Consider the following 21,115-nt stretch of genomic DNA (forward strand, 5'->3'; position numbering starts at 1 on the left):
CGCAGGAGCTGGCCTCCAAGCGGGTGGACATCCAAAACAAGCGCTTCTACCTGGACGTAAAGCAGAACGCCAAGGGTCGTTTCCTGAAGATCGCTGAGGTGGGCGCCGGTGGCAACAAGAGCCGCCTCACTCTCTCCATGTCAGTGGCTGTGGAGTTCCGCGACTACCTGGGCGACTTCATCGAGCACTACGCGCAGCTGGGCCCTAGCCAGCCGCCCGACCTGGCCCAGGCTCAGGATGAGCCGCGCCGGGCGCTAAAGAGTGAGTTCCTGGTGCGCGAGAATCGCAAATATTACATGGATCTCAAGGAGAACCAGCGCGGCCGCTTCCTGCGCATCCGCCAGACGGTCAACCGGGGGCCTGGCCTGGGCTCCACGCAGGGCCAGACCATCGCGCTGCCCGCGCAGGGGCTCATCGAGTTCCGTGACGCTCTGGCCAAGCTCATCGACGACTATGGAGTGGAGGAGGAGCCGGCCGAGCTGCCCGAGGGCACCTCCTTGACTGTGGACAACAAGCGCTTCTTCTTCGATGTGGGCTCCAACAAGTACGGCGTATTTATGCGCGTGAGCGAGGTGAAGCCCACCTACCGCAACTCCATCACCGTGCCCTACAAGGTGTGGGCCAAGTTCGGACACACCTTCTGCAAGTACTCGGAGGAAATGAAGAAGATTCAAGAGAAGCAGCGGGAGAAGCGGGCTGCATGTGAGCAGCTCCACCAGCAGCAGCAGCAGCAGCAGGAGGAAACCGCCGCTGCCACCCTGCTGCTGCAGGGTGAGGAAGAAGGGGAAGAAGATTGATCAAACTGAATGGAAAACACACACACACATGCACACACACACACACACAGCCACACACAGAAAATATACTGTAAAGAAAGAGAGAAAATAAAAAGTAAAAAAGTTTAAAAAATTTAAAAAAAAAGGAAAGAAATAACTGTTAACTCCAAGGGAGCACCACCCACAGAACCTCCACCAACTGACAGTTCTCTTCTTGACTTGCCACCCATCGCTGGATGTTGTCCACTTTATCCACCATATAAAACAGTAAGCAGCTGCTAAAAACAAAAAACAAAAAAAAAAATGCAAAAAGTAATAACATTATATGAACTGTGTTTCCTACTTGATTAAAAATATAAAGAACTGAGTGTTTATTTCCCTAATTAACCAAGAACTTTTGTACACGTTTAAGCTATTATTATTAAAAGTGTTTGCAAAATGGTCAAGATTATAATATTGCTGAATTATATAAAAGTCCTTTTCATGTTGAGCTAACATTTGACTTTAGCACAAAAAAAGAGATATTTTAGAACACGTAAAATAATATTTTTAGTTTTTCTCATTTTGTTACCAAATTTCAAACCTTACATGGAGGTTATTATAGTATATTTGACACCCTATATACCTGTGATTAGAGATGTGTATATATATGAGGGCTAGGCATGCTGTGTGTCTGAGCTTTGTCTAAATGTTATGCAGAAGTTTGTAGAGTTAAAGGTACGTAGGTTTAATTCATGCAAGGTAAACAATAAGTGCTCTCTTTTATACAATATGCATTGCATCTGGACCTTAAACATATAAAAATGGTCAGTGAAACTTCTGTGAACATGAAGAAATTATTAAAAAAGGCATTTAAATGAAATTTGCTAAGTTGTGATTTTTATGGTTTGAACCAAAGTTATTCAAATAGTAAAAGGAAAAAGAGAAAGAAAAAGGAAATCTCCCATAATATTTTTCTGCATCTGTTTGCTTTGACTGAGTAGGCGTTTTGTCATTCTTGTGTATATGAGATGTACTTGTATCGTTCATAATATATATTTTTTATTATGTGTAGAAAGATTTTAAAAACTTAACTAACGTGCAGCAATTTCCAGTGAACCTGTACTTGGACATCAGGTAGTGAGTCTATCTGTGGTCACTAGCACTGTCTCCTAAACTTGTAAGAGGTCTGAAGCTATCTTTGATTTTTGCTGTGCTATTAAGTTATTTCAACCTGTTAAAAAGAAGAGCAAGCAATTATAGTTATCCTACTGAGCCATGGATTCAGAGTTTCATTTAAAGATGAAAGCCAAGATGGTGTATGTAAAAGATTTCCATGTAGCTGTGGTGCTAGTTATTACTGGCTACATTATATGCTAAGTGTATTTGTGTTCCCCAAGTGTATAAGCCTTCTATCAAAAACATATTCTATAACTCATAGTCAAGGTGTAGGGTATGAAAATGCAAGCTTAGGAGAGCACTTTACCAAGCCGGTGTCCTCCAGACTGAAATTGTTTGTAACGCTAGTCTTTTACAGGTTTTCATTTAAAGATGTTTGTGTGCTTTTAATTGACGACTAACTTCTTGCTGCTGTATAGTAAAATATTAATATATTTTTATCATTAAACTGCTGCATGACTATCATCTTTGAGTGAAGAGAAATGTTATAAAAAAAAAAAAAGATGCCTTAAACAGTACATTTTGGTTTGAAATTCTGTAGAAAGTATTTTGGTTAAAAAAAAAAAAAAAAAAGGACCGTGTTTGACATAAGAGAGTTTTGGAAATGGAATTGTTTCTGGGTAAATCCAGCCTTATAGATCTAACTGCTGTATGTAGAAGACACCACTTGTAGGAGCTGGAAGGTATCAGTGCTTCTCATAATGTAAAGCATTGGCCTAGGAAGGTGAAACAGTTGTCTTTTTTGGAGGATTTTTTTTTCTTCTTCTTCTGCTGGTTCTTTGGGTTTTGATTTGATATTTTTAAGCTCCCTGGTTGAGTGTGTTGTCTTTGTTTTTGAGATCTACTGTATGTTTTGAATAACAAGCTATTTCCATTGTACTGTGCATTTTTCCATTAAATTGTTTGCTTTTAATACTCATACAATGTTAAATATGAGGTGACCGTACAATAGTTAGGAATTTCTTTACTTACAAAATCACTGGAAATGATTAAATTGCTTTTCCCCTTCCCCCCAAGTGCATTTTTCTTATTTCCATATAGTAAAGTTGAGCTTTTACAGTGCATAATGTGACATTTGGAATGCTTATCAATTGCATGTAAACATTAATAACCTGCACTTTTTTGTCTTAAGGTTTGTTGAGATGTTTTGTTCACTGTACTTTAACTGTGATAATGGAAAAGACTGCATTCTCTGTGCTGTTACTAGTTAGGAAAGAGAATTGCTTTGATTTTGTCTCTTGTTTACTATCGCTTCTTAAAGTTAAGCCTTGTACTACAGGTTGTTGGAGTACTTCTAGATAGTGTTTCATAGTAGCCAGCAATAAGTAGTGCAAGTCAACAAAAAACACAGCAAACTTAGGCAAAGTGTCCTTTCGTTTGAGATGCGAGTTCTTTCATGAGGTTTTCTTTAGGGTCAGAGTTATCTAAAGTAAATCCTCTCTATCTATAGACTTCAGATTCTGCTTGGAATCCTACCGGATCAAGAAGCACAAGTATTGTGCAGTTGTATTTACACTATAACAGTTGAACACAATCTTACTAAGATTTTGAAATCAGTGTCTGATTTGTGGTCAGTGGGTTTGAAAAAATCCACGTGCAGATCTTTTAAGACTTAAGAGGTGGTCATAGAAAAGACTAAGTGACTGTATGATGCTCTTTTTTGCATCTCACTTTACCTCCCCAAGCACCCTCCCAGCCTTCCCTTCTCCCTCTCAAGTTTCATCCTTTCCTCTCTCCTCCCCCCTCCCCCCAGGTGCTCGGTTCTTTACTAAGGTTCTATATTTCAGTGTTTTATGTTGGAGTTTTTCCTTGTTTTTATTTTACTGGTTGGTAAATCCTATTTGTGCTGGAAAAAAATAAAAAGGAAGTGGTATATTTGACCATATGTGTTATTCATAGAAAACAGTATGATCAAATGTGCCAAAAACACAAATGAAAAATTCCTGACAAGTATGCCTTATTTTTATTGATCTGCTTTGTTTTACAACTAAGGTCCAAGAGCTTGGTTCAACTATTTATTTGCCTAAGTAGAAAACAAAACTTGAACTGCATTGCAATATTGACATTCTTTAAAATGAGAGACACTGTCAAGTAATTTAATCCAGAGATCAGCCACCAGATTTGAAATGTCCATATCCATGTGTGTGTTTGCTGGTGTTATTTGTTTATCCGTTTTATTCTTTTAAATCACCAAGTCTTTTTTTTTTTTTTTAAGCTACTTTTTATTTGTGCCTCCTATTTATCATGCTGATGTTAGAAGCAGCAGTCATCCAGCCACAGAGGGAGCTAAAGTTAACTAGCCAGAACTGTAGAAATCATTATACATGCCTTTGACAACAAAGGAAGTTCATAAGAAAAGCCATGTCGGCTCTTCCTCCAGTAGATACACATTGGAGGTAGATGAATATTTGCCAAATGGAAAAGAAAAAGACTCCGCTAGTTAGGAAAGACAAATCGTTTTCCAGGTTCTCAAAAGCCATGGAGAGTAGAAACCAAAACTAACAGGGAAACAAAACCTTGAAATATCCCTTTCTAGTCCCATGCAAGGGTTGAAATTTGTCTCAAAGTGGAAAATATTTCAATGTGTTTTTTAAGTCTTCACATCTGGAGAGAGATAACTTCCAATTAGATCTTTCAGGTATTGGAGAAAGCTGCTAGGAAATTTAACCCCTGTCTAAAGAAGACAGATAATTTCATTTGGGAGCAAATACTTTATTGCCTTGAAAAAATAGCACTGTAATAGCCTATGATAATTAGTTGTAAAATAACCTTTATCCCTTTCAAACTATGCAAATTATTAAATAAGTGTAAATTAGGATTCAATTAAAGATAGTTGATTATATTGCAATCAGATGGCATTCACAAACTTAACTGGAGCATCTACAAATAAAATCTATTAGTCTAAGAGTTTTGTATGCTAACAGAAAAATATAATTTAGCTACCTATTCTAAAATGGTGAATATTATTAATATTGTATACTAGGACTGGGAAGACTGCCTCCTTTTTTGAACAGAGAGATTAAGGATTTTTATAATTGTTTTTCATCAAATTTTAATATTTTTGTCAAATTTTTAGGTATTTAATTTGTAAAACAGTTTGCTTTGTACTGGCATACAGAAAATAGGGTATTGATTTTAAACTTTTTGAAGCCAAGTGATCAAGTACATTTGTAATAAAAGTCAATGGATCTATATCAGTTGTACTCACTGTTTTCATTTCTTATTCTTACTAATATAAGAGATGCTATACTTTTTTCTGCAGGAAAACAGAATTTAATTTGGGCGGAAGGGGAGGGACAAAGATAAGCCCGTTGACAATGAGATTCTGGGTGGGTGTCAAGGCCAAGCACTTTATATCATATCTAAATCTATTAAGAAAGATGCATGTATTCATTTTTTCTTTGTTCCCTTATGGAACTTGATGTGTAGGGGTTACCTCATTTTTTGTTTCTGTGCTTTCACATTTTACGTTTTGGCACTGTTGAGACTTTCTAAGCTAACACATTTTTCTTTTAATGACGTTTTGGGTTTTCTGCTAGCTCTGGTGACCCCACCATAGATATGATTATTTTTATCTTCCATACATTGCTCACCCTCTCTTCTCCAAAATTCCCATTCATTTTTCGGACACACTTTTCCATACAATTTCTGAATGAGGCTTTCTGAAGTTATTGATCTTGTAGCTTTCATAGCTCCACAATTCATTTTATTTTGCATGTGAACACTTAAGATTTTTTTACCCATTAAAAAAATGATACCAAATCTAATGACTTTTTTTTCCCAGAGTCTTTTGAATAGCATAATATCCTTTTTTGTAAAAGATGCTAAAGCCAAGGAATCTTTATCATGTTAGGTTTGAGACAGTTGGTGATAACTCTGAGTATAACGTTTGTAGTTGATTATCCCTAAAATTGAATATCTTAGTAATTTGTCATATATATACGTACTTCTCCCTGACAGCGGGATAAATAGGGAGATTTTGTTTTTCAGTTGCCTAAGTATTCACATTCAACAGTTTTTTCTGTAAAGTTGATTCTTAAAAACTCTCAATTTTTAAGCCAACAACAATTAGAGTATTTCTGCTTTTTGTCATTGCATGTTAATTGGCCTTTCATAATTAAGTACAGTATGAAACTAAATGATCACTACTACTAAAATTACAGTTTCACCTAGCAACAATAATTACCATAAAGTCATCTTTGCAGAATTTGCATTATATCTTTACGAAAATCTGATTTTGATACTTTAGGAGTCACTTGATCCTAAATAGAGCTTAAATTGACAGGCCCTTTTTGAATAGAAATTTCATTATGGGTTAAGTGAAGATCATCTAAACTAGCATTAGTATAAGTAAGGTAGAATTTCATGAAGCAAGACCAACCAGGTGAAAAGTGAAAAATAGGATCGGTTCTGGGCCAACAGTTTGTCATCTTTCATCGGTTAAACACGATGAAGTTTTGATGTTGAACAGTCTAGGTGATTTATATCTTTAGGAAAGGTGAATATGGCGAAATTTACTTGTTTAAGAACATTTTACTTAACTAGAATTTCATAGGTACTCATTTACTGTTTTTATTTTGTCCCCATATTATCTGTTTAGTATTTATTTTTTCCTACTGTGCTTTGCTTTTGTGGAAAATTGTCTTGTTGATAGGTAGATATATGGTGGTGATGCTCTGTAAAATAAAGTTACTTTTTACAAACCAGAAATATTTTACTTATTTTAGAAACACAAGATTTTTTCATGAAAACATAATTAGTTTTGATTATTAGTAATTATTAATTTTTATAGCATTTCATGGCAAATTTTTTAGTTAGAGAGTTTAACTTTTTTGATTTAGGGTGTACTTTAATAATTCAAGAGGCCTCCCTGTTCAAATATCACACATTTATATTCTAGAATTGTGAGAAACATAGAAATAGTTTTGTTATCATGTGCCTAAACTGGATTATCATAGAAGAATCCTAGAAGGATTTAAGAAAAGTTGTCCTTATTGTGAAGTGGCAGTTAAATTTATGAGACAGCTGACTTTACTCATTTGCCTTGGCTAGCACAAATGGTGATGGTCATCAACTACTAAATTAGTAGGTACATGTTGGAATTGGGTTAAATTCCCTTCTTAGTGTCATGGGTTGGCAGTTGCCAGGGAAGACAGTTGTTGGTGACATTTGACCTATCTCGCTACCATATACATCTGGCATTTTCTCTCTACTATCTGCCTCCTTGTTTCTCTTTCATTTTCATCTTTATTCTTCTCCTTGTCGTAGGCCTTCAAGTGGCACTCAAGCTTACCCCTTTCAGAGGGAAGTAAAGAAATTGCTGACTCCTGCCTTAGAACATAGCTAATTGATGAACCAGAAAGATTTCTGTATTATGAGGTAATTGGGCAGTTTTTTTTTTCTGGCTGCTGTTTTCCCTATAGTCTTAAGTTGAAAATGTGAAGGGCGTTGAAATGAATGTTTACTAAGAAATTTATGAACTGAAGAGTTAGAAGTATGTGTAGGTAAGTTACTAGGGCCTGAGATTGATGGTTTAAGAATTTAAGAGTAGAAGTGGAAAAGCTACTTAATGTGTTTGTGAATGGGGTTTGAGAGGTATATAAGGGAATGGTTTGGAATTAAAGTAGGAATATTTATTTGCAGTAAGAAAAGAGTTTGAATGAGAGTTGTTTGCTAAAGACAGTAAAGTTGATAATCACTAAGAAGTTTCATTAAAATCAGAGAAAATGGGTCCCTCCTTGATTATGAGAAAGTTGTTGGTCTGTAGCTAGATGTTACGATGATGATGCATTATATAAATCTGTTTTCATGTGTATGATGTTTATTTCTGTGGGACAAATTAAGTAGCACAGTTGTGGAATGGCAACTTTTCTGATAAAAGCAAGTTGGCACTGAGAGCTTAACTATTTTGAAGAAAAGAAAATTTCAAACTTTTTCATAGTTTTTATACTGTCAAAATATTTATTTTACCAAATATCTATTTTCTTGGGCTAATGTTACAATGTAATTTATTTTTACTTTTTAAAATAGTCTTTAGATTAAATTATTTGATTTTACGGTCCAAAATCTTTTACATTTGCAGTCCTAACAACCATTTAACAATGTTGACTTTATAAGACCCTCAATACTATATTCCTGAAATTATACAGTATGCCCTCCAAACTCATGTTTCTCTTTATTTTTCCATTTTCTCTATTCCTTTAAAAGTACAGAATTTCCAAGAGTTCAGTGGTAGTAGATACTAATAGTATAATTTAGTACATCTTGGAAATTCTTATGCCTTTTGTAGGGTGAGCTGATAGTGTTTAGATTTCTGTTCCTGTTATCCATGTAGCATTTAAAAAATTTTTAATAATTATAATATTTTTAAGTTACATAATTCAAGTATATTTGAATTAACCCTAGATTAATGAACTCATTCTCCATGATTTTGACAGATTACTTTCAGGTTTCATTTTACTCACATCTCTATACATTAGTGATAAAATCTCTTTAAAAATAGCCAAAAAGAGGGTTCTGGTTTTGTATTTGGAAAGTTCTGTTGTTGTTGTTGTACAGCAAGATTATTTTTATTATAGTTTGTTTTGTGGTTGGCACTAGTATCATTTTCAAATTTTATTGTGTGTCAGATTTTAAATTATAAGATAGTTATATATATTCTGCTATAACTTGTGTTTAGTCAATGCAGGCCTTCTTAAATAGCTCCTCCTCTCTTAGGAATCATTTAAAAAGAAGTGAATTCCCAAATGGTCAAGAACCAGTGATTTAAGTGACTGTGAGACAAGTCTTTGAAAGGCTTTCTTGAGTCTAGTCAATGGAGATAAATGATAGCCCATTTTCATGCTGCATATAGTTGTTAGGGTTTATAAAGTTGTCAATATGTAAAAGTGCAAAAGCAAGAAAGACTATGTAAAGTTGCCTATAAAATTTCTAGTTATTATTTGCACTATTTATCTTTGCACTTGATTTTTTGAAAGTTAAGACTAGTCACTTTCACTTTTGTTTCTAGTCTTCTAATTTCTTGCAGAATTGTTTTCAATATCCCACCCAAAGCAAAACTTATATGCAATTAAATACGCTTTATAAGACCAAGAAAATATTTCTTAGTAGTAGATATGTAAAACAAAATTGTTTTGAAAATGTTTACTATAGGTCTTAATTTTGCCAACAAAACCCTTTGTAAATGTGAGCTTTATTAAACTGAATAGATAAAATGAAAGCTTAGGATAGGAAGAGAAATGCATGAAATGTTATCTTAGAGATCCAAATTCTAGCCTATGTGGCCTGGTTTTGGAGTGATTTTTTTTTCCCATACTTAATTCAGTGAGATAGGAGTCTAGCTGTGGGTACCAGCTTAAAAAGTGGGTGACAAATGGCAGCTCCCTCTTTCATGTAGTTTTCCATAATGTTCATAGGGTTTCCTCATGGTCTATGTGTTATAATTGGTATTAAAATAATAACACTGATTGACTATTCCATTTTGGAATTCAGGGTTGGCTCACTTTTTGATAGGGATAGGGTGGCAAGGGGTAAGAGATTTTTATTTTAATCAGAGGCATTCTTATAACCTCAAAGATACGCTATATAAAGAAAAGAAGAACAAGATGTGTACCTGTAAGCATATTTTTTGTCTTGAGTAAGATTGTGTGACAGTGTTCAGAATTGCAAAAAAAAAAAAAAAAAGTGAATAGAACAGAGACATGTTTTTAGCTAAATTATATTTTGTAAGCTATTTAATTATTTTATATTCCCTTTCCCATAACTTTTCAGGCATCTCATACTTAAATCAGTAAATGAGAAGCCTCTCATCAAATCTGGCTTATTTTTGGAATGCTTGAGTATGGTTCGGGATTTGGGGTTAGGGGCTTTAATTCTTGACATGCTCTTCTCAGCATGTTTTACTAGTCATGTTTGCAAATTTTTTTGGAAAATTGGTGATGTGTTTGAAACAGGGCTTTGAATTGGTTTGTTTATATTTCAATTTCCTACTGAGAATTTGCATTTCTGCCCTAGATAATACTGAATTAGAATCTTATGTGTATGTAAGATCTATAAGATCACCTGGGGATCTTGTTAAAGTGTATATTCTGATTCATTATATCCAGGGTAGAAATGCAAATTCTCAACAGGTGGTCAAACTGGAATGAACCACTCAAAGCCATGATTTGAAATGAGAAAGTCAACAGAACATAGTGTGTGTGTTTGTGGCTAGACTCTATTGCAGAACCTTAGTGGCTTTGTGTTTAATTTTGATAGAAAAGTTAAATGTCCATTCTTCGTGTTTTAGGTTTATCTAGTGGAATTGCATCAGGTTGTTGTCTAAATATGGACCGGTTTGGGGAAATGAACATTAACAAATGTGTATTTGACTCCAGATAATCCTTTACTCAGTATCGTAAATTAAAGGTTCATGTCATTGAAATTGTCTTAAGTTTTATATTGTCATATCATTAAATGTGGATGATGTTCAGCATTATATCTCTGAATTTCCTTGAAAAAATTCATTCTCCAGGTCTTTACTTGGAGACTATATTGACCACATCTGGAAAATGAAAAAAATTTTAGAAGGTGGTTTTTATTTTGTAATGGAGTTTAATTTTTTTTTCCTAATTTGAAGCACTTATTTCCCAAATATCAGTAAAGGGAAAAGATTGGAATGTGGCCCCTTTTTTGGAGGCCATTTTTAGTTTTTTACCTCCATTTCCCAATCCCAGTATAAAATGAATTACGGGTATCCCTTTAAGTCCTTGTATCCCTTCTTTTTTGGAGTTACAGATCCCTTTGATAATCTGATGAAAATGATGGACCCTCTCCTTCCCGTAAAAAAAAAAAAAAAAATGCATATGCACAGGGGCATCACACATCTTCTGAAACCCAAGTTAAGGATCTCTGCTCTAAATAAACTTTATAGACAAAAGTTTATTGCAATGCATTGAGACAATTAGAAACGTAACTATTAGCTGAAAACATTTCAGATTGGAATTATTGTTAGATGGTGGCCTCTACTAGCAAAATGTGACACTGCAACCAGCTTTGTTAGACATTATAACATACAGACAGAAGGAAAAAGAAGCAAAATTCTGAAAGCTATTTATAAAGAGTCAGGACATCTCTGAACATGGGAGACATTCTTATGGTTCAAAGCAGGGGTCAGGGTGTCTGACAGCTTCTAGCAGGGTAGAGTTTGATAAACCACAATGCTCAGGATGCCAAGGGGTTAGTCATTATCTTAACTCCTTTTTCACCAAAAGATTTTAGTTTTGTGTATTGGAAAGCAAGATGTCATTAGGGAAAAAAAAAGATTTGCCTTACAACTTTGCTGGAACACATCAGTTTGGTGACATATCGGACACCAATATTATTTTTGAGAAGGTGCATAAAACCAAAGTAAATTATTCTCTATGTAGAATATTATTTACTAGTAATATTTGTTTGGGTGTCTTAGCTTTGAAAAAATTTACCAGTAAATATTGGTTTTACTTAAAACTGGGAATCCAGTTTATAAATAGAATAGTTGATGTATCTGTTATTTCCCCCATGTAAAGATTAGTTTCAAGATTTATGCATACATTTTTATTTTTATTTTTAAATGCTATGGGTGGGGGGGCCAAATCTTTGAGTCAATAACTGACAAGATGTCTTTTCCAAATTTAAAAATTGAGAAGCAGCACTTTAAGTCTAACTCTCCACCATTTTAGTGCATGAATTTGTTTTAATGATTTTTGGTGCATGCCTTTGGGCTTATTCAAAAGTGTACAATAGGAAAGTATATTTCCTTTCTTAGAAAGGAGATGTTTTTCTACTTTACAACATGTGATTACAAAAATCTTCCTCTGTGGGAAGATTAACCATGTATTGAACTACTGAAAAGTATATATTTTTAGATACATAGAAGGAATCTACATGGAGCAGCATTCAGACCTATATAGAAATCAGAGCATTCTGTATAGGACCAAAAAGAAAGTAACCTTAAACACTTAAACAGACTTTGTTGGGTAGAAATACCTTTAGATCTTGCATTGACTTCCAAAATGAAAATGCCACAGAAGTTTGCTGAAAACTTTTGTTGTTTGAATTTTCTCTGTCAGTGTATTTAGCCCAAAATTAACAGCTTTGGGTTTGCACATACGTAAGAATAAAAATAAAAAAAAAAGCAAAGCTAACTAAATAGATCAGTCTGGTTTGCCAATCCAGTTTGACTGAAATAAGTAAACTAATCACTCACTTGCAACACGAACAACTGTCCAACTCCTCTAAGGTTTAATAAAATAACCTTGACTGATGTGGGAAGGCTCCCACTTTGATTTCTGACCTGACAGTGAAGATTCATGCTTGACATGATTTCAAACCTGACAGTGTCTGTTTAAGGAGCTATGGTACAGTTTGCTAATTCAACCCCAGATACCTGTTGATTACCTGTGAGATCTAGAGTCCAAAGTAGCCAGCAGCTGTATCCCTGAGTACTCTGTGCCCATCAGATCACTTAAAGTAAGCAGGGTTGGGTCTGGTCACAGCTCCAGTGAGTGACCTCAGGTGTTGTAGCCAGCCCTAAATTCAAGAATTATATCTGCTTTCTTAGGAGTCATTGTTGAAGTAATGTCCCACATGGTGTTACTCTCTTGGAAGAGGCCCCAGAGTGTACATCCCAATTACTTGCGGTACTCAGAGAGGGGGTGCTAACTCTGATGCCCTGCCCAAATTCCAGTTTAGGGATGTGGGTCTTCTTACAGTCACTCTAATTGGAAAAGTACATCACTTTCCATTTTTCCTGTTGACCTCAGTACAACTGCGTTAGTCTGTCTCTTTGCCCCAGTCCCAAGCCTCTGAGATGCTGGTGTGTATTATTCGGGCCAAGTTCATGCCTTATCTGAATGCATAAGAGTTGAGGAATGAGTGAGCTCAGTGTCAAAGTGCACTGTACTTGGAAAGCAGACTCTAGTGATTGCTTTGGGGGTGAAATTGGCCCTCTTTTAGCATAAGTTGGGGAATGTACACTGGTTGGTTGGAGACTTCCAGCCATGAGGTGTAAGCTGAAACCTATTTTCCCTCTTTTCTTATGACATTTGGAGAAAATCTGTTGGTATTTCAGTAGTCAGGGAAGGCCGGAGTTCTGCAGCTTTAATCTGGGTAACTGAGGCTGGTTTGAGCAAGACTTTGGTTAATTAACTGGGTTCTCAGATGCCACAGACTCCGTGAGAAGTCACCATTATTTTCAATGGTTGTGATAGATTTTCCCCCTAGTAGCCATTATTTTAAGATTATTATTGCAGAGTTGCTTTATTTTGAGCTTTTTGTGTATACACAATCCCAAACTGGAAAAAAAAAAAAAAAAAAAAAAAAGGAATCCTGCTGTGAAAGGTATATATTACTCTAGATTTTCTTACTGTAAATATTGTAAGATTGTAATACTGTCGATAATTTTATTAACCAACAAATGTTAATCTATGTGAATTCAGACTTATTTTAAATGTGCTTCTTATTTACTGTGTGTAGTCCCTGTTGCTGACAGTATTAAGTTATATTCTGATGTAAGATTAACTTTATTAAAGAATGTAAACATTAATGTTTCCTTATGGGAAAACAAATAAAGTATAAAGAAGACAATTCTTTTCATTGAAATATACTGTGTATTTACACTTGCTAGACCCAGCACCACTTATAAATTTAGTACACTGTTCAAAAGTTTAGTTCACACAGCTGACATGGTTGTACTCTATTTGAAAGTCTAAAAGTAGGTATTGTTGGACTAAAACAGTTTGTATTTGTCTGCTGTGAACCAATCTTGAAATTTCTAATCAAGTTTGTAAAATTTTTATAGTAAAACATTTTAATGACAATTTAAAAATTTATCTTCTCTAAAGAATGGTCAAAACAATATCCTTTCCGAAATAGAATTGTTCTTTAATATCTTTCCAAAATGACTTTGATTAAATGGACCAGATGTATATTAGTTAAAATTTAGGACAAAGTTGTTGATATTCTTTGAGTTTATAAGTTAATCGTTATTGGAGATGTGCCAATATACAGTAGAATATCATTAATTTGCACTGTTTGGGGACCCCATTAAGAATGCTGAATTTTGCCAACTAAGAAGTAAGCAAATGCAATTTAAAAAGTAAATTTGAGCATTCTGTATTAAATACGTGCAGTTATTATCACATGAAGAAGCGCAGTGTGTCGGGCTGTAATATAACCATACTTGCTGTCATGTTCTCCCATCTCAGTGCTGGGAACTCACCATGTGGAAACCAAGCAAATGTGTTGTGCATCAGCCGGCTTGAGTTTGTTCAATATCAAAGCTGAAACTAGCGAGGTCTGCTGTACTGCTTATTGAAGTATTGTGATTCTTTTAGGTATTGATTCTTACAAAATATATACTGTAACAGTATACTTTGTACAGATTTAAATTTTATTTGAAAAAAATGAAATAAAGTAGGCAAAAAAAAAAATAAAGATGTTTATTTTTCATGTGACTATATATACAGATCAGTCTTTTGTTTCAGTGCCTTTGGGGGTCTGGTTGTTCTTGCATCCTTCTTTTATTGTTGTTTGTGATAGGTGGGGAAACCATTTTTAGGACTCAGTAGCAGATATACTTGCCTGTTTCCTATGATCAGCATTAAGTGTGCTTTCTCACATTGGAAGGCTCTAAATATTTTCTATTTTATTTTTAAACAGATTTGTTTCCGTTTTAAGATTTTATGTGAATGGCCTCCTTATCTGGCTTCTTGGGTCAGTTTTTTTTAAATTCTCTGGCAGTGTGACAGTTAACCTAGCCATCATGTTAAAGAGAAAGACAAACTTTTCCCATAGATCATAGTCTTTTCCCATGGAAGTGGTTTTGTTTCTGTCTTTTTAAATTTTTAATTGGTTTGGGGAAGTAGAAGGGTTGTTACTACCCCAAATAAGTACATGACAAAAGTTGAAGAAATGTAGTGCTTTAAAATGAGATCTTTTTCAAAACTGCTTTTTTCTAGTGAGTGGAATGGCTGACAATGAATGAACTTACCAATAAAAATATGACACAAGAGTGAGTGTTTGGGATCATTTTAATAGGCTCTTCTCATAGAAGATTATATTATCTGACCAAAGAGAACCATCCCAGTTTTGACCTCCATTTCAAAAATCAGGCATCAAAGGCCTCAGGTGTAGGATATTTGCCTCAATCTTTGAAAGTAGTTTGAAGCTGTGGTGACCGGGCTTCAAAAAGTTCGCGGAGAAGTGGAATTAACAAATAATATACTCTTTCCACAAACTTTTAATAGCCCCTTATATTTGTGGGTGTCTCCTTTCATTTTAAATTTTTTACTATTAGTATTATTTCATGCTCTCACTTACCATCAGGCTGGATCTGAGAGTCTTAGGACTTGCTCCAAGGTTCCTGGCAAAAAAAAAATCATGATATGGAAAAGATTTTCATGTAATATTTTAAAAAAAACACTGCCATATAGTTGATTTTGACTCATAGTAGAACTGCCCCTTTAGGGTTTCTGAGGCTGTACAGAAGTAGACTGCCTCATCTTTCTCCTGTGGAGTGACATGGGCTTGACCATTGGCCTTTTGGTTAACAGCTGAGTACTTTAACCACAGCATCACCAAAACCCTTAAATGTATATGGCAATAGTTATATTTAAAAATTTGATGCATGGCCAAAGATATAGCTCAAGTTCATAGATAGGATCACAGTTCCAAACTGTGAAACCCCAGGGTTTGTTTTTTACTTAATTTTGTTGCTAAAATGACCCCTTGTAGAGAACAACAGACTTGGACTGGAGTAGCTTCCATACTTACCAACCACCAACTGTAATAAAAATCCTGCAGAAGCTTCAAAATGAGGATGCCACTGTTGTCAGACAGCTTGGTGGGGTGCCTAAGATACTCTAGTTTTCATATAACTTCAGTACGTCTGGTTTGATGGACACACAGAGGGCAAGTGAGCAGTTCTGAAGAGGAGACCAGACTACTCTGTCTCCTCAAGGTGGGATCATTTAAACTCCTAAATACCTGTCATAGAGGAGAGCTCTTATGTACAGGAGACTCTACCCATGATTTACTTTCAGACAATAAGGAATGAAGGATAAAAAACAAAGTCAGGATTCTACCTAACTGTCCTGTACCATTAATATTTTAAAGGTTCAGCACCATAACCATTTATAAATATGCCCGATAGTCATTTTGGTGAGAGTCAAATTTGGGAAAAGTCTGACTACAGGGCAAGGAAGGGTCAGAAAGGGGTCTAACATGCACAAACTGTTTGTCATTTTTATTGAGCTCTTTTCTTTCCAAAGTGATACAGTTGGCAGTCTCTTCCCATTCCCACCTCCCAAGGATGTTAACTTTAATTTAACCTTGTGGTATGTTGACTGTGACTCTTTTGCATGGTTTTTAGAACTCACTTTGTTCCTCTCCAATGCCAGGTTTTTTTCTAAGCAGACAGAACTTTTTTGATTGCATGGATAGTGTTTTGGAAGACGTTTGCTCATTCAGAATCAGAGGACAGAGAGATTTTTCAGTATTTGACTGCAAGCCAACCTCAGGGCCAGCATGTGCCTCAACTGTTCTCACTTCAGCATACCCTCCCTCACCCACCTCCCCTTCTACTCATTTGGAACATTAAGAGAAGGAGCTACTCCCCCCTAAAAGTTTACTTTATGTTAGGAATCCCAAGAGTGTAATAACATTCTAATTTTCCTACCACTGTTAATTTTCATTCATTTTGATTTGTTCAAACCAGGACATTTGGCACTTAGGTTGAGAGTGAAAAACGCATCACAAAACAGAATTACTGGGGCGGGGCCAGGGGGTTACAGCATCTAAAAGAGTAGGATTCCCCCCCACCTTACAGCTGGCCAAGTTGTCCCATTAGCCCTACCATTCCAGGCAGCGTGGCTTTTCCTGTATGCTCAGCTCACACCTCAGACCTTCTCCAGAGTTGGAGTTTCAGAGTTCTGCTGTCAGCCTTGCCAGAGACTGGCAGCAGCTCCAGCCTAGCTCTGCCTCTGTCTCTTGTAGTAGTACTAGGTGGGCCTGTACTACCACCATCCTAAATTTCCCCAAGCCCAACACTTTCTTTTCATTGTTTATTTTGTTGTTGAGAATACACACAGCAAAACATACACCAATTCAACTGTTTCTAGATGTACAGTCCGGTGACATTGATTATGTTCTTGGAGTTGTGCAATTATTCTTACCCGTCTTTTCTGAGCTGTTCCTGTCTCATTGTCATAAACTCTCTGCCCCTAAAGTGCCTGTCTCTTTTTCATTGCTGTTGTCAATTTAATCCTATATGTTGTTATTAAATGCCATCAAGTTGGCTCTGACTCATAGCAACCCTGTATAGGGTTTCCAAGGAGTGACTGGTGGGTTTGAACCACCAGCTTTATGGTTAGTAGTCCAGTGCTTATCTTGTTCTTGTTGTTAAATGCCAATGAGTCGGTTCCAACTCATAGTGACCCTGTATGGGTTTCCGAGTAGCCGTAAATCTTACAGCACCACGTATAGATCTTAAAATTGTATAATGATCAAGGATCTGCTACTTTTTTAAAGCTAACATCGAGTGGTTAAAATATACAAGATACCAAGCTAAGCATTTTACCTAGGTGATTTCATTTAATTCTTACTACAACCCTGTGAGGTAACACTATTACTCCTCTCATTTTACAAATGAAGCAACTAAGGCAAAGAAAGATAAAGCAACTTGCCCAAGGTCATACAAGTCAGAATATTAAGTCCAGGCAGGCTGATGCTACTGTATTGCTCTCCCTGTAAGGTTCTGCCTCCTCTTCCCGTAACGTTAAGTTTTCTTGATGCTGATGTTGTCTCATTTTGGATATATGAAGGAGGCTTCAAAAAGTTCTTGGAAATTGGAGTTAAAAGACAGTGGAATTTTTTGTCAAACTTTTTGATGGCCTCTCATATTTAGCTAGCTGTCAAAGCCAGTGTTCCCTGTAACAGAGAAGGATTCCTCTGCATTAGCTAAAAAGCCACACTTCCTAGTCTGGGGTTGATTCATGAATGATCCTCATTTTCATTTTCACCCTCCCCTTTCATGAGGGGAATGACTTACTCAGAGTAGGTATGAGGGAAGTTGTCAAACGGCTCTTCAGGGTCTCTTTCCACTGTTGTTTAAAGTAAGCACACCCCTGAGTACTATTTCTACCTCTTCCACCCTCACCACAATAACGAAATCAAAGGGTTGTATGAATTGGCCTCCTGAATTTTGTCTCTTCCAGATTCTTCCTCCAGCAGACATTCTTCCTTAGAGCAGACCACCTATCTGGGCACAGGTCTTCAGATATAAGCTCAACAATAAGGGTCAGGAGGCACTAGGAGAGTGCCTGAGTCTGCCCAGATTCCCAGAACCTCACTATTCATCAGTAATTAGATCAGCCAGACCAGCCCTGCACTTCCCAGCTGTTTTATTCCAGCTTATAAGTGTCTGAAGGCATGTACCTGCACCTTAGAACACTGTTTTCCAGATGCTTCCTGATCTCCAAGGGAAAACTTAGAGTCTGGTTGTTGTTGTTGCTATTAAGTGCTGTCGAGTTGGTAGCAACCCTGTTGTATAGGGATTCCAAGGAGCAGCTGGTAAACTTGAACCGCCAACCTTGCAGTTCAAACTGACTTTGCAGTGTGACGCATTAACTCAAAGCACCACACCAGTATAATATTCCGTCAAAAATAAATTTCTTTTTGGATTTAGGGGTGGTTTCGAGGGCTGTAGCATCTGCTAGAACTCTTGTCTGAACAAGGGAGATCACAACTTGTACCCCTCATGTTTTTCTATCCTCTGAAAGCAGTGGTTCTCAAAGTTTGGTCCCTGTACCAGCAGCAGCTCCTTTTGGAGCTTGTTAAATGGACTCAAATTCTTGCATCCCATTCCAGACCTATTGAATCAGAACCGCTAGGAATGGGGTCCAATAAGCCATCCAGGTGATTCTGATGAACAGCAAAGTTTGAGGACCACTGCTCTCTAAGACAAGATTCTTTATACCTTTTGGAGCCTTATACATGAGAATCTGATGAAAGCTTGAATACCTTTCACTAGTTTCACAAACCCTCAAAGGTCCATAAGCACTGCTATAAAACTCAGAATTTGTCCATCTCTACCTCCTCTCTCTAAAGGAGTTCTGGTATCGTAGTGGTTATGAATCGTGCTGCTAACCTCACAGTCAGCAGTTCAAAACTACCAGCTGTTCTGCAGGAGAAAGAGAAGGCTTTCTGATCCTGTAAAGATTTACAGCCTTGGAAACCCTGTACAGGATCACTATGAGTCGGCACCAACTCCATGGCACATAACAACAACAACCTGCTCTCTAAGGAGCTCTGGTACCGTAGTGATTACGAATTGGGCTGCTAACTTCAAGGTTGGCAGTTCAAAACTACCAAGTGTTCTGTGGGAGAAAGATGAGGCTTTCTGCTCCCGTAAAGATTTACAGCCTCAGAAACCCTGTGCAGGGTCACTATGAGTTGGAACTGACTCCACGATACTTAACAACAGCCTGCTCCCTGTACGACTATAAGATGCAGTGGTCACATACTCACTGTTTGTTTTTTCATTTGTCTTCTATTGGTTGTCACTGTAGGTGTACACAGACACACCCTCACCCTCAGACACTATAGAGCTAAGATTGTGCTGCTCCCTGTATGTGCTGCAACTATAGCCTGTGGACTACAAACAAACAAACAAATGCTCAGGCATGAGGCATTAAGCTGGGAGTCTGGGACCAACTCTCCCCAAATAAAAAAGTGATTCCTTTTCCATAAGCTGGGAATTCTGTGTCTGAACATAATTGCTAAAAAGTGGACTTCCTGTTACAGTTCTGGTTGGGGTATATTGACTGCAGCTAGAACTTTGTCAATGGTAAGTTTTGGTCTCCAACAAAGGAACTTGCCTGGCAAGATCCAGGCTCTTGTTCCCCAGCTAAAAAACACTTTTTTATTCCAGAGCAGCCAATTATTTGGCTTGAGAGACAGCTTTCAGCCTTCTTGCCATAGTCATTCTTTGGCCATGACTTGGACTGGTTCTCAGAGCAGCCTCATTGGGAAAAAAAGTTCCTTTTTGAAATCCAGGACCTCTTTAAAGGACAGGCTCTGAGAATACAATGCCTGGAGCTACAGAGCTCAGGCTGCTCTGTGTATCTCTTCCTCTGATTGGTGGTAGAGCTGCAGTAGCTAAAGGAAGAAAGGCCTGTCTCTGTCCTCCTACTTAACATCTGAAGCTTAAAATTACCCATTCCTGCATTGCCCCACCTTAGTCCTTTCCATCCCAGTTAAGAACACCATCATACACAAGCTGCTGAAAGTTATAAAGAACTCTCTCCAGATACTAGTTTCTATCAACTCCACACCCAAAGATATATTCAGTGTCTGGCCACGACTCATCTCCTACAGGAAGATCATTCTAGCTCAGTGGTTCACCAACTTTCACTGTCATCAGAATCATCTGAAAGGGATTGTTCCAACAGATTATTGGACCTACCTTTAGAGGTTCTGAGTCAGTAGATCTGGGGTGAACAGTCTGAGAATTTGTATTTCTAACATGTTCTCTTGGTCCAAAAGCCACACTTTGAGAACTATTGCTCTGGCCTGTTGTGTCCAGAAATTCCTGGTTTGCCTTAGTCCTAGCTATGCCTGTTGTTTCTGCTTAGTTGTTTATAGCACTCCTCTTCATTTTCACCACTATCCCAGTTTGGATGACAAATGATATGGCCACCCATTTTCTCAGCTAACTGGTTTCCTTGTGGTCCCTCTTGTCCTTGCAACCCATTCTTCACACAGCAGCCAAAGTGATCTTTTAAAAAATGCTAATTGGATGATGTTATTCCTCTGCTTCCCATCACTAAGATTAAAAGTCTGTTTTTGTTTTTGGTGTTTTTTTTTGAAAAGTCTGATTTATTGAGGTATAAGTTACATACAATAAGATTCACACTTTGTGTATAATTCAATGAGTTTTTAACAAACGCATGCAACCGTGTAACAACTGCCACAACAAAAATACACTCAGCCCTCTAGGCAACCACTGATCTGTTTTTTTGTTTTTGTTTTGTTTTTTTAAGTTTTTATTGTGAATTTGTATTAGTTTATATGGGTGAACATTATCTTTACATTCATCCTATCATATTTTGTTTCATTGCAATGATCACAATCCCCTGCATGCATCATCAAACAACCAAAGGGTA

At 36.8% G+C, this 21,115-nt stretch overlaps 2 protein-coding genes across 2 annotated transcripts in view; both read left to right on the plus strand.

The window, feature by feature from the left end:
* PURA (purine-rich element binding protein A) overlaps nucleotides 1-838 on the plus strand; it is a 2,782-nt gene extending 1,944 nt beyond the window's left edge. The window contains exon 4 of the mRNA XM_006866226.1: nucleotides 1-838. This exon is cut by the window's left edge and continues 14 nt beyond it. Coding sequence (XP_006866288.1) covers nucleotides 1-797 — 797 coding nt within the window. The 3' untranslated portion in view covers nucleotides 798-838.
* Nucleotides 839-14,084: 13,246 nt separating this feature from the next.
* IGIP (IgA-inducing protein) lies at nucleotides 14,085-14,237 on the plus strand. Its single transcript, XM_006866144.1, has one exon. It carries the CDS (start codon nucleotides 14,094-14,096, stop codon nucleotides 14,235-14,237), a length of 144 nt encoding a protein of 47 aa, XP_006866206.1. The 5' UTR covers nucleotides 14,085-14,093.
* The last annotated feature ends 6,878 nt before the right edge of the window (nucleotides 14,238-21,115 follow it).

Source organism: Chrysochloris asiatica, unplaced genomic scaffold (assembly GCF_000296735.1).
Source record: "Chrysochloris asiatica unplaced genomic scaffold, ChrAsi1.0 scaffold00087, whole genome shotgun sequence".
Lineage (NCBI taxonomy): Eukaryota > Metazoa > Chordata > Mammalia > Afrosoricida > Chrysochloridae > Chrysochloris > Chrysochloris asiatica.

Excerpts from the sequence above, each read along its gene's own strand:
- IGIP (XM_006866144.1), top strand. The coding sequence starts at position 14,094 with ATGAAGAAGCGCAGTGTGTCGGGCTGTAATATAACCATACTTGCTGTC.